Below are 13,687 nucleotides of genomic sequence, written 5' to 3'. Positions count from 1 at the left end.
CCATAGAATGTGAACAATAAGGAACCGTTCAGGATGGCCAAACCAACGTCTGCGCTGTTTTCTCGCCAGGGCTCAGGCCTGGAAACGGAAGAGGTTAAAATCCAGTGGCTTGTGTTTCAGCTTTGGTTACGTGGCAGAAACCAACTGGAAGTGGTGGCGTGAGAGCTCTGTTTCTTCTAGAAGAGTTTTGCGTCTTAAACGCCCATACCGCAGACAGCTGCCTGGCGGGCGACCCAGCCCCATCCTGATGGCCCCAGGACACAAGCCCAGGAGCGCCCCGGTGCGCGCGGTGGCGCGGCCCAGGGGCGCCGGGTTTGGTGGCACAGCGAGCCCCCTTTCTCTCGCGGTATGGCTGCGTTACAGCCCTAATGAGCGCGTGCGAAGGCTCCCCTCATTCATCCATCCTCCGGTCAGTCCTTTGTCTCAAGGCCGGGGCCTTGCTGGGCACCATGGCGTGCTTTACCGCACAAGCCCCTGAGGACCCCTAGAAGAAGGGATTTTCCGCAGGAGGGGACGCGGCGGCAGGACCGCCCCGGGCCCCCTCACCGCGCCCGGCCCCCTGGCGGGAGAGGCCGGCGAGCTCTGGAGAGGAGCGCGGGCTGCGCGGGGGCGAAAGCACCACCCGGGAGAGAGGGACCCTCCCCTCCCCTCCCCTCTTCTCCCCTCCCCTCTTCTTCCCTCCCCTCTTCTCCCCTCTCCTCCCCTCCCCTCCCCTCCTCCTCAGGAGGAGGAACGCCGCTGCGTTCTAAGTTCTCCCGGGCCCTCTGGCCCCGAGGACTCAGATCCCGGCCGCGGGAGAGGGCCCGGCAGGTGCCAACGAGCCCGGGCGGTCCTTCAGCCCGCACTTCCCCGCGGTCGCCCGGAGCCGGCCTCCGTTAGCCGGGCGGGTAGGCGGCTATTGGCGCCAGGATTGGCCGGCGCCGCCCGCGCCCCCGCGGCCTCGGGTGGAGCCTCCCGCCCGGCCGCCCCCTGCGGCACCCGCGACACGGGTAGGGACCAGAGGCTCCCGGCGGCGGCTCCCGGGCTGTGATTGGCCAGCGCCTCAGGGGGCGGGACGGCGGGCGTGAAGTGGGCGGGCTGGGGCCGCTCGCGCTCCCTCCTACTTCCCCGTCTGCGTCCGCGCTCGCGGCTCCCGTTTGCATCATCTCCAGCCGGCGGCTGCTCCAGGGAGGCTGGGCGCGATCCTCTCCGCCCGCGGCTCCAACCCGCACTCTGCGCCTCTCCTCGCCTTTCTCGCACCTGCTCCTGCGCCAGGCCGGGAGACCCCCGGGGCGGCTTCCCAGAACCTGCGGAGCACAACTGGCCGACCGATCCATTCATTGGGAACCCCGTCTTTTGCCAGAGCCCACGTCCCCTGCCACCTCTAGCTCGGAGCGGCGTGTAGCGCCATGGAGAAGAGCAACGAGACCAACGGCTACCTTGACAGCGCTCAGGCGGGGCCTGCGGCCGGGCCCGGAGCTCCGGGGACCGCGGCGAGACGCGCGCGGCGTTGCGCGGGCTTCCTGCGGCGCCAAGCGCTGGTGCTGCTCACCGTGTCCGGGGTGCTGGCAGGCGCGGGCCTGGGCGCGGCGTTGCGCGGGCTCAGCCTGAGCCGCACGCAGGTCACCTACCTGGCCTTCCCCGGCGAGATGCTGCTCCGCATGCTGCGCATGATCATCCTGCCGCTGGTGGTCTGCAGCCTGGTGTCGGGCGCCGCCTCCCTCGATGCCAGCTGCCTCGGGCGTCTGGGCGGCATCGCTGTCGCCTACTTTGGCCTCACCACGCTGAGTGCCTCGGCGCTCGCCGTGGCCTTGGCGTTCATCATCAAGCCAGGATCCGGTGCGCAGACCCTTCAGTCCAGCGACCTGGGGCTGGAGGACTCAGGGCCTCCTCCTGTCCCCAAAGAGACGGTGGACTCTTTCCTCGACCTGGCCAGGTAACACTCTCCACCTCTCCCAGGGCCCAGTGGGAGACGCCAGCTCTCGGATGCCCTCCAGTTCGCACACCCATATGCTCATATACTCCTAAGAGTTAATTCTTAGCTGGCTGCTGGTGGCGTTTAACGTTTTAAAAATATCAAAATGACGTCTGGAGTCTTTGCGTGCTGACCACACCTTTGCAAACAGCTGGGTCGCACCGCACAATCGAAAGAGCAGGGCCGCATCTTTGAGCAAGAACCGGTCCCCACCGTTAGGTGGGCGTTTGTTAGGGAAGAGCCAGCCGCCCCACCTGTTCTTTACTCCTTATACTCTCGCGCTGCTCTCCCCGGTAAAAATGTTCGGACCACGCCCCAATGGCTTCGCCTCATTTTTTCCCACATGGTGCCTAAAAGCTTCTGGGAGCATTGGTTAAGTTTTGCCTGTTGGGCCATCCGGCTTGCGATCTGTGGCCTTCTCTGTTACAGTCCTTTGCTGCGAAGGAAGCTGGCAATTTTCTGCAGTTATCAGTGGACCCACGGATAATAGGGCTGGGGTTAGTTGAGTGAGGCATATTGCCCAGAAATCTGCCTCTCCTGAGAGCTTGGGGCTTGGGACAGGTTGCTATCCACCCCAGTAAAGACCACTGCAGAGTGCTGTGTTTCAAAGGCCTTTCTTTGTGCGAAAGTGTGAGTTCTAGAGGGGAGGGAGAGAAGCATCTTCACTTAATTTTGCCTGCTTTTTGTAATTCTTAGAAGTTGCATTTCATCCTTTGAGATGATGTAGTATCCTTTCTGTGACTTATCCAAAACCTTGGTCTCTCCTGGTTTCTCCATTAGCCCAAAGTTCACAAATGGGGAAACTGCAGCCCGGAGGCATTTACTGATCTAACCAGGTTCAGTTGAGTGAGGAGTCCAGCTGGCTCCTTCTCCAGATTTCTGATGATTTTGGATTCTGAGCCTTGGAGTTATTAATATATTTTGTCTTGAGTTATTGAGGCAAAGCTCCTCATTGCTGAGGTTGTGAAAAACAGCAAACCCTGGGCAAAGTGACTTGCCTTTCCAACTGTTTCCATTTCTCCTTCTGGAAAATATGATGGCTGTCTGCACTTAAGAGGGAGATTGTTCACTTAAAACAACAACAAAAATCTAGGACATCTGTATTTAAAAAAAAAAAAAAAAAGAAAAAACAACAACAAAACAACACTCATGAGGGAGACCAAAAGTTCTTGCCAAAAGGGCAGATAGTGGTGGCCTATTAGGACTTTTAAGGGGATCACAGCTTTTTTTTTTTTTTTAAGAGTCTGGGTCTTGCTCTTTTGCCCAGACTGGAGTGCAGTGTTGGGATCCTAGCTAACTGCATCCCCGAACTCCTAGGCTTCAGCGATCCTCCTGCCTCAGTCTCCAGAGTAGCTGAGATTACAGGTGCATACCACCACACCCAGCTAACTTTTTGTTTGTTTGTTTTGTTTTGTTTTTTGAGACGGAGTCTCGCTCTGTCACCCAGGCTGGAGTGCAGTGGCGCGATCTCGGCTCACTGCAAGCTCTGCCTCCTGGGTTCACGCCATTCTCCTGCCTCAGCCTCCCAAGTAGCTGGGATTACAGGCACGTGCCACCACGCCTGGCTAATTTTTTGTATTTTTTAGCAGAGACGGGGTTTCACCATGTTAGCCAGGATGGTCTCGATCTCCTGACCTCGTGATCCACCCGCCTCAGCCTCCCAAAGTGCTGGGATTACAGGCGTGAGCCACCCCGCCCAGCCCCAGCTAACTTTTTCAATTTTTTTAGAGATGGGGTTTCACTATGCTGCCCAGGCTGGTCTAGATCACAGCCTTTGTTCTGTGACTGGCAGCTTGATATCTGGAGTCCAGACACTTTTTAAGTTTGGAAACTAACTTTTAGGTGAGTGCTGAAAAGAAGTCTCCTGAGGTTGAGAGCACCTTTAGCCTATTACCTGTAGGATGTCGGTCAGCTCTCTCAGGGAGGAAAGGCAATAATGGGGTTAAAGGATTATTCTTTGCAGGGATCTGTGGCCCAGGGAGGGAAAATGGATGTTCAGCTCTGTCCTGCTATGGTCCCGCACCGGGAGCCTCAATAGGATCTTTTAACTCCAGAAGAGGGGGCAGTGGTTGTAGGGGGTACCTCATTACCTCCAGCTCCAGAAGGGACTTCTTGTTTCCTGATCATGGTTTTCTAGTTTTAGACCCAAGCCCCTTCACCTCCTGCTTCTGACATGGATGGTGACCCAGCATCATAGCTTAGTAGTGTGGGTGCAACTTTTCAATGACTTGGGCTGCACCTGCATGGAGGGCTAAGAGAGGCTTTGTTGTGGCTTGTTGGGGATAGGTAGTGCTTCACAATTCTTCCAACAGCCAACTTCATCTAATCCAGCAGCTCACGGATAAAGGCAGGGCAGGTGGTATATCCTATTTTACGACTGAGGAAACTGAGACAGAGATTAAGCGATTTGCTCAAGGTCATGGAGTGGCTTATAAAGAAGAGATTAGAAGGACTGTGGGTCTCCTACCCCACAGTGCAGGGTTCTCTCTATTTCTCCTAATCCCTCTTCCTCCAAGTCAACATGCCTTAGTAATGTCACCTGCCTAGTCTAGTGTGGCTATCTCAGAAATGCTTTCTCTGGGCCCAGAGAGGAACCAGGTAGGCATATGACTGGGTAAAGACAAATGCCCCTTTCCTCCAGGCAGCGTGAAGGCTGAGCTCCTCAAGTGAAGGAAAGTATGTGTGCTTCACTGAGGTTTGGTCTTAGGCTGAGCAGCTTGTGAAAAGAAACTAAGTCCCGAGCCACCCAGAAACGCTTCCTGAGTCTGGAGAGTCTCTGACATCAAAATTTAAAAATTGCTTCCTTCAAGGAAACTTCATGGATGTGGATTTCATGTGACTCTGGGCATCTTCTTTGGAAATGCAGTGCCCCATTCCTTTCTTCCTAGGGGCACATGAATGAAATGAGACTGCCAGTAAACGCCTCAGTTATCCAGCAGGCCCTCTCGAGGTAACTGCTCAGAACTTAAACACCTGGAAGAGTGGGAAAGGCCTCTGATGAGTCAGCATAGCTGCTGCTGAGGCTTTGTGCTAAAGTCCATGCCCTTTCCTGATGGTAAAGTGCCCCCAAATCCCCCAGGGTCTCTCTGTCATGATTTCTAATTTGTTTTTTAAAGCTGGAACTACAAGTCAGAAAGAGATGAAGCTAGTAGGTATTCATTACATGTGTATATGTTTTTTTAAAATTCAGAATGTCATTGCTGAGTGGTTTGATTTCCTAGCACACAATGGATTAGAAGTAACAATGTAGAATAGAGAATTGGGATGAGAAGGCTGGCGCTAGAAGCACTGAGAAGGGATGGCCAATAGTAGCTGGCAGGTGGAAGAATCATAGTCTCTTCCTGAGCAGCCTGGAGTTCTGTGCCTGGGAATCCAGAACAGTATAGGACTTTCAGAACCATGTGTGACCTAAGTGGTTGACTTGTGGCTTTTCATCCAAAATGAAATGGTTGGGCACCAAAGAGACAGAAACAGGTTATCAGGAAACTAGTCATTGTGGAACTTCTTGGTCCCTAACAATGCTTACTGGTTGTGGGACATGTCCATAACTTTTCCATTCCTTGGTTTCCTCATCTTTATCATGGGAATCATGATGGTACCCACCTTGCAGGATTGTTCTGAGGGTTAGCTGGGTTGTGTCTAAGAGCTCGAAAGCTCTTCTGGGTTCTAAAGATGTTAGAACAGTGCTGGCCCAATACACCTGTGCTCTTGTTATAAATAGAGTGATTGGGTTTTCCAGTTCACCTGAGCTAATGGGGATGGCCCTTTTTCCATAACCTGAAATAAATGAGGGTAGATGGGAAGAAAAGGAATGTTTAGGGGAACTCAAGATGACTTGAAGCTAATGTATTCTTTAGGTGTATTGGGAACCACGTGGCATCTGGAGGAGAAGTGAACAGTAACTGACTGTTTCAGACTACTAATTAATAGAGTCACGCTATGGAAAATCTGGAAAGGGAGAGAAGTCAAAACTAAACACAGAAGAGCCTTCCATTCTGAAATGGGACAGAAGTCCCCACAGATCCTCACTGACATTCCGGTTTCTTTTTCCCCTGCCTTACATGCTTATGATCTCCAGTTGACCTCTGCTGTAAACTGAAGGGATTGAGGCAACTGGTTTCTAACATTCCTTTGGTCTCTAAAGTTTGTAGTTTTCAAATGGAGAACCAGGGTGTAACTGCCAAGGAGGCAGGTAGGGACAGAGCCTAGGCCCAGGGCTGTGGTCTGTGCTGGCAGCCAGAAGAATGGCTGAGGGCCACCATCTTGCAGTAGCATAGTAGGGTGTGGCCATGTATATGGTAAATACAATTAGGATTTTGTCTGTTGCCCAGCTTTCTAGGGTTTTTTTCACTGCTCGTGCTAATTTTCTTAATAGCAAACCATGCTCTGAGCCTTTCCCTTCACAGAGGGAGGTGTGCTGGACTTACCTCCTTCTCAAGGACTGGTGTGAATATGTATGATGCTTCTCAAGCTGCAAAGAACACATTACTTGAATAGGTGCAAAAAAAAAAAAAAACTATCAGAGACGAGATTTAATATTAGCCCCCTGTGCTTGCCTTGGCAGCACATATACTAAAACTGAAACAATACAGAGGAGACGAACATGGCCTCCGTGCAAGGATGACACATAACGTGATGTTCCAATGTGAAGCGTTCCATATTTTTTTAATTAAAATAAACAGTAATATTAGCCACCAGATGGCAAAGTTGAGGAGTGAGTTGTGAACAATTTCTTTACATTATTGACTGTGATGGGTTGTTGTAACTATGCCCATGTCTCTCTCTTCTATAGGCAAGATGAAGATAGCACATCTAAAAGGATCCAAATTAATGCCATTGTCTCAGCCTAACTAGTGATGAAAGGAAAATAATAGCAGCTTGTAATTTTTTTTTAAAGAAGGTTTTCACTCTTGACCATTTCTTTTACCACCCAGGAGGACACCTGAATAGTTTAGAGACAGAAAAAAGCATCAACCTAGGGAGGTGGGTAGTGATGAAGCGCAAACACTAAAGCCAACCACCTGGGTTTGAAGCCCAGCTCTATGACGTACTTGCTGTACGTACACAAGTCGTTTGTCCTCTCTGTGCCTGAGTGTCCTTATCTGTAAAATGAGACTAATGAGACCTACAACCTAGAATGGTTGTGAGGATTAAATGAGTTAATATATGAGTGCTTTGCTAATATTCTAGTGTGTCCCAGCCTCTCAGGGACAGCTGAGGGCTATTTGATATGAAGCATGAGTGCTGCTCTTAACCTAATTTCCCCCAAAAGATCCCCACTCCAGGGGTTCAGCCTTACCCTTTCCAGCTGGAATCTAAAACTGGATGGAGGCCTTAAAGAGAGGATGGATTCACACCCCCATCATCAGAGTGCAAGTCCACCAGCCCCAGCCCTTCCTCAGCTCAGCCTTGTAGGGGGTACCAAGATCTGAAGGGTCACATCCCTGTTAACTGGCTCTGTTACAATAAATACTAGGGATAATAAATATTTATCAGGTGTACATACCATGCCATATCCTGTTCTGAAGAGTCTTTGAAATTTTAATAGATTTGGTAAAGAATTTTTGAACTTAAATAAAAGGAAATAATTCTGGAACAAAATATGCCCAAGCAAAAGTAAATTGTTTTACATTCTTTTCATATAGAACAGAGAAATGCATACCACCCTTGACAATAGGATCAGAAGAACAAACAGTATCAGATGTTACAGAAAGAACGTTTTTGAAGTTTTCACTGTGTGAGCTGCATGGGTCTGCACAACAGCTCCCACAGTGGTTCTGCATTGGCCAGTTCAACCTCATTTCATACCAGTTTTTCTGTTTAAGTAATGTATTCAAAGAGTCTTATAGTGCTGGAAAAGCTTGTTCATTCATTATCTCCTGGCTTGGACTGACTTGGGCCTCTAGATTTAGTAGTGTATCTTAGAGGTTTCACACATGTTTTTAATTTTGACCTACCATAAAAAGTACATTTTACATTATGGCATCCACACTATACCCGCCCCCCAACTCCCACATACTCAAACCAAAACACAGGTTCCACCAAACAATATTTTAAGTGTGATACATGCTGATATTTTTGTCTAATGTATTTCATCTTTTATAAAATACTGGTTAAAGCCAATACATTGATTTAATGGTCTATGATATTTGAGAAACTTTGGCCTAATACATATGTAATTCAAGTAGATCTCTCAGGATCAAACAACAGAAAAAGGAAACATTTGCAAACTTGAATAAGATGAGGAGCTCAGTGCTTAGAAGCATCCTAACCCCCAGTGAAAGCGGATGATGTGCAGAGGCGAACACAGGATGACCATTTGGTCCTCCTGGCTTCTGGACTCTGGATTTCAGTACTCTACATCTGGGCTGTCCAATACAATAGACACTAGCCACATGTAGCTATTTAAAATTACTTCAAATGTAAACAAAACTTAAAAATCAGTTCCTTGGTGGCACTAGCCACATTTCAAGTGCTCTGTAGTCCAACATGGCAGCACAAATGCAGGCATTTCAGTTGGACAGTGCTGGCCTAGATGGAGCAGAAATGGGAGATGCTCAGTGACTGGGCATTGGTGTCTCTATGTGCTAAATGAGGGGATAGAACTGGATCACCTCTAAAATCCCTTCCAGCTCAATGTCTCTGATTTCAAAAGCCCATGAAGCTACTGTGTGAACATGAGGAGTTGGGAAAAATGCCTGAAGACAGAGCTCTGAGAAGCAAAACTGTTTGCCGGAGAGGCAGCTGATCCCGGATTAGAAGAGAGCTCAGGAGTAAGAACCAGAGTTTACCGCAGCATCTGTGTCTGAAAGCCAAAGGACAGAGGGAAAGTAGAGGACAGAGAAACATGTTGCTTTATTCTGGCAGCCTTGTCTCCTTGCCCTTGGTGACAGCAGGAGGGCACTGCTCCTGCTCCTGGTCTGTGGCAAGCAGAGGATGAAAGCGAAGGAGGATGCTTTCTATGGTGCTTCAGCGCACTGCCACCAGGAGAGCCCTTCCCAGAGATTGTTATCTGAGAAATGAGCTGTATAATCTAAAAAAAAGTTCAGCCCTCCCATTGAATGTACGTATTTTTTAGTTGGAAAATCTCTATCAGTTATTACCATACTTTTTTATATAAGTTTTTAAACAATTTCAAGGTATGATTTATATACAATAAATGCACCCACGTTAAAGGTACAGTTCAATGAGTTCTGACAAATGGATAACTCGTGACCACCACCACAATCAAGATACTGAACTTTTCCATCACCTATGACTCTTCTCAGCAATCCCCATTCTCCACCCCTGGCCTCAGGCAGCTGACCTGCTTTTTATCACTATAAATTAGTTTGGCTTTTTCTAGAGTTTCATATCAACGGAATCATTCAGTATGCACTCTCCTTTGTCAGTCTTGTTTTGCTCAGCACAGTGTTGCTGACATTATCCATGTTGTTGCATATATCACTTGGCTCCTTTTTATTGCCAAGTGGTATCCGTTGTATGGAGTTTTCATTATCTTTGTATCCCTTCATCTGTTGATGGACATTTGGGTTTTGGACTATTATGAATAACGCTGTTATGCATACAGTTCCTTTTTGCAGGCATATATTTTTATATTTCTTGGGTAAATATCTAGGAGTGGGCCGGGCGTGATGGCTCACGCCTGTAATCCTAGCACTTTGGGAGGCCAAGGTGGGCAGATCACTTGAGGTCAGGAGTTTGAGACCAGCCTGGCCAACATGGTGAAACCCTGTCTGCATTAAAAATACAAAAATGGGCCGGGCACGGTGGCTCACGCCTGTAATCCCAGCACTTTGGGAGGCTGAGGGGGGCGGATCATGAGGTCAGGAGATCGAGATCATCCTGGCTAACATGATGAAACCCCGTCTCTACTAAAAATACAAAAACAAAATTAGCCAGGCGTGGTGGCAGACGCCTGTAGTCCCAGCTACTCGGGAGACTGAGGCAGGAGAATGGTGTGAACCCGGGAGGCAGAGCTTGCAGTGAGCCGAGATCACGCCACTGCACTCCAGCCTGGGAGACAGAGTGAGACTCCGTCTCAGAAAAATAAATAAATAAATAAATTAGCCGGGTGTGGTGGCACATACCTGTAGTCCCAACTGTTCGGGAAGCTGAGGCAGGAGAATCTTTTGAACCCAGGAAGCGGAGGCTGCGGTGAGCCAAGATCCGCCACTGTACTCCAGCCTGGGCAACAAAGCGAGACTCTGTCTCCAAAAAAAAAAAAAAAATCTAGAAATGGAATTGGTGAGTCCTATGGTAAGTGTATGTTTAACTTTATCAGAAACTGTCAAAACACATCACATTTTTCTTAGGAACTTGATTTTTGGGGGGCAGAAGTTGCTCTTTTGCTTCTGGACCCCTCTGTTCCCATTGGATTTTGTAGACTAGATATTGTAGACAGTCTGAAAACAGGTCGGTGTGCCAGTGGCTGTTAGGTGTAGGAGTTCTGGGTTAAGGACAGGGCCTGTTCTGGGTGAGATGTTACTGGGTTATTGCTTATATGAAGAGATTGGGCAGGACAGATAGACAGAATTAAACAAATAGTGTTGTGCTCTTTAGAAGAGAATGCATTTCAAGGCTGTGGGAAAGGCTGTGCTTGCACCAATTGAGGAAACAGCTAATCCCTGAAGGATGTGAGGTATTTGCCGGGGGAAATTGTTTCCCATGAGGAAAGTGGAGGTCTTCTAACCCAACTCTTTTCTGAACTTCCCAGTCCTCATAGAGAGAGAAACTTAGAGCAGCTCAGTCTGTCAACAACTGAGAATTGTTGTGTGGTGGATACAGAACAGAGAGACTTTGGCACAGGGTCCCTTGCTGCTTCTGACTAGGGCAGAAAATGGAAATGAAATGCCAAAGGTAGCCCCCAAGACTGAAATATGTAAGAAAGTTGCTTTGTAATGGAAAAATAACAAATGTAAGTTGTTATTCATCTATACTCTGAAAACTAGCCAATATAAGTAGCTAGTCTGTTTCTACTTTTTAAAAAGTAAATATAGCTGTGATAAGAATCAAACTTCTGGTCACAGTTTTGCAACAATTTAATTCAGCTAAAGATTAATTTTTCCTGCTTAAATGCAGACATGTACTCTGGTATTCTCTAAATATGCTAAAAGCAATTCAAGTTCTATGGACAAGTTTGGGAAATGCTGTGTTGCAGGCTGTGTATGCTGGCTGTCCTGTGAGAGCACCCTAAGTGTTCTAATGCAGTAATTTTTGCATCTTATTAACTTTGTTGGCTGGTATATTGCTGCATAACAAACTACTACACATTTAACAGCTTAAACAGCTTAAAATCTCATATATTTACTATCCGACAGTCTCTGGGGTCAGGAATCTTGGCACAGTTTAGTTGGGTCCTCTGCTTCAGAGTCTCTTACAAGGCTGCAATCGAGGTGTTGGTCAGGGCTAGGTTCTTACCCGCAGGTCCACCTGGGGAGAGATTCACCTCTGAGGTCATGTTGTTGTTGGCAGAATTCAGTTCCTTGAAGTTTGGACTGGGAGCCTCAGTTGGCTCTTGGCTGGAGACCACCTGCAGTTTCTAGTCTCGTAGGCCTTTCTAACATAGCAGCTTGCTTCATCAAAGCATGCAAGCAGAAGACAATAAGAAAAGTCAGCTAGCACAATGGAAGCTACAACCTTATGTAACCAAATCGTGGATGTGACATCCCATCACCTTTGCTGCATTTGTTCATTAGAAGCAAGTCATAGGTCCACCCAGACTAAAGGGATCACCCAAAGGTGTGAATACCAGGAGGCCATCTTAGACTCTGCCTGGCACAGCTGGGTTGCAGCCAGACCTGCCTACCTCTGAAACCCAATGCACTGCAAATAGTTGCCTGGAGATCCTGGTGAGCAACCCAGCTTCTTACAGAAGTAAGAATTAGTTGATAAGTTTGACACAAATTGTTAAGAATGATTCAGAGTCTTTTGCTCTTCTAGACTTACTCTTCTTGCAGGAAGTGAGAACAAATGGACTGTCAGCTGGAATAGAATTTCTTGTATATCAAGACCAGCATCCTACACAGAGCCCTCAGTAAAACTATTTGCATGAACAGATTTTGGGCTCCATCAGCTCGATTGCCCTCCTTTTATAACAAAATGTTTATAATATCCTTAATTCTAAGATGAAATTCATAAATAAAATGTCCCTGCCCACATAATTTCAAAATATCAATATGATATAACTGTAATATACAAAACAAAAGGAAAATAATTATAATAAAAACAATGTGTTTCAATATATACATGCTCTAAAATAAAGTGGTTGAATGCTTACCCCTGAACTCAGAATCACTGCTAATGAGATAGTTATAAATGCAGACTGTTACTTGACACTGGGTGTGGAATTAAGGACTCAGATTCTATAATTTGCACTGGTGGTGTGATTTTCCAGGAAGACAAATAATATTTGGAAACATTCTGAACAAAACAAAACAAAAACCACCCCATAATTTACAAATAGTTACACTTCTGGAAAATTCAGTGTATGTTCAAATTGTGAAAAACAGAACCTTGTTTTGGAATTAGTTTAGTCTTGAGTAATTATAGATAAGGTTTTTATCTACAGGTATGTCATGCAAGACATTGGAGGGCCTTGAGATAATTCATTATACAGGACTCTACTGCATTTAACAGGACAAATGTGTGGGACCTGGCATTTCTCCCTACACACTCCCCCCAGTTGAGGAATGCCTCAATTTTGCAACAACAAAAACGCCCTTGGATTTCACTAGTGAGCAGCGACACTTGACATTGCAAACCACTGCAATGGTGCCTAACCTCTAGGTGAGAGGAAAGCAATGCAGTTATAGACTTGGTTGGACACCGTTAAGCTCCGATATCAAGGAGTACCATGAGAGAGATGGAAATGAAAATCAGTGGCTTCAAAGTATCTACCGTGGCCCAGCAGCACAGGCACAGTTAGGGTGCTTAAATCAAGCAAAAGATGCAGTGTCAGCTGGGGGTGGAGAGAGAACACTGTGTTAGGGTTTTAGAAGTGGACATCTCAAAGCAGATACTTTGCACACCGAATTTTAAGAATACTGATGAAGCCAGGTACCATGGCTCACGCCTGTAGTCCCAACACTTTGGGAGGCTGAGGCAGGAGGATCACTTGAGCCCAAAAGTTCAAGGCTGCAGTGAGCTGCAATCACACCACTGCACTCCAGCCTGGGCAACAGGGACCTCATCTCTAAAAAATTGTTTTAAAAGAATACTGACAGAATGCTTTCTTTTCCAACAGAAACCTGTTTCCCTCAAACCTTGTGGTTGCAGCTTTCCGTACGGTAAGGCTTGATACTTTGCTAAAAATATGAAACTTTGAGGGAAGAAATGTATCAATTACTGCTATAGAGTTAGGTAAGGTAGAACAGGGAGAGATGGTGGTGTTAACAAAACTTGGTAAGATTGGCCTAAACTTTTATAAATGGGTACCTAGAGTTAAAAAACAACAACAACAAAATAAATAAAGACTGAACAAACAAAACTTTCCAAAATGTCCCACTGGTTCCAAAATTTGTTTACATTACCTAAGAAATACCCTCAAATCACATTTTGGGGATGTCTTAAATATTGTAGACTTTTTTAAAAAAAATACACTTTTATCTTTTTTTCTGACTATAAAGATAATATGTGCTCACTGCAAAAATAAAAATAAAAATACAAAGAAGTGTCAGAAAACAAAAATCATCCATAGTCACTGTCTAGAGCTACCCATTATTTTGGTATACC

At 47.0% G+C, this 13,687-nt stretch overlaps 1 protein-coding gene and 1 pseudogene across 1 annotated transcript in view; both read left to right on the top strand.

Moving 5' to 3' along the window:
- The first annotated feature begins 1,061 nt into the window (after positions 1 to 1,061).
- Positions 1,062 to 13,687, top strand: part of SLC1A4 (solute carrier family 1 member 4) — a 34,627-nt gene continuing 22,001 nt past the window's right edge. Inside the window, exons 1-2 of the mRNA XM_002811965.4 lie at positions 1,062 to 1,915; positions 13,200 to 13,242. Coding sequence (XP_002812011.1) covers positions 1,389 to 1,915; positions 13,200 to 13,242 — 570 coding nt within the window. The 5' untranslated portion in view covers positions 1,062 to 1,388. The remainder of the gene's footprint in view (positions 1,916 to 13,199; positions 13,243 to 13,687) is intronic.
- Positions 6,503 to 6,619, top strand: LOC112132148 (U6 spliceosomal RNA; annotated as a pseudogene).

This window comes from Pongo abelii, chromosome 12 (genome assembly GCF_028885655.2).
Source record: "Pongo abelii isolate AG06213 chromosome 12, NHGRI_mPonAbe1-v2.0_pri, whole genome shotgun sequence".
Lineage (NCBI taxonomy): Eukaryota > Metazoa > Chordata > Mammalia > Primates > Hominidae > Pongo > Pongo abelii.
The sequence above is the reverse complement of the archived record's forward strand: the minus strand, read 5'-3'. Positions and strand labels throughout refer to the sequence as shown.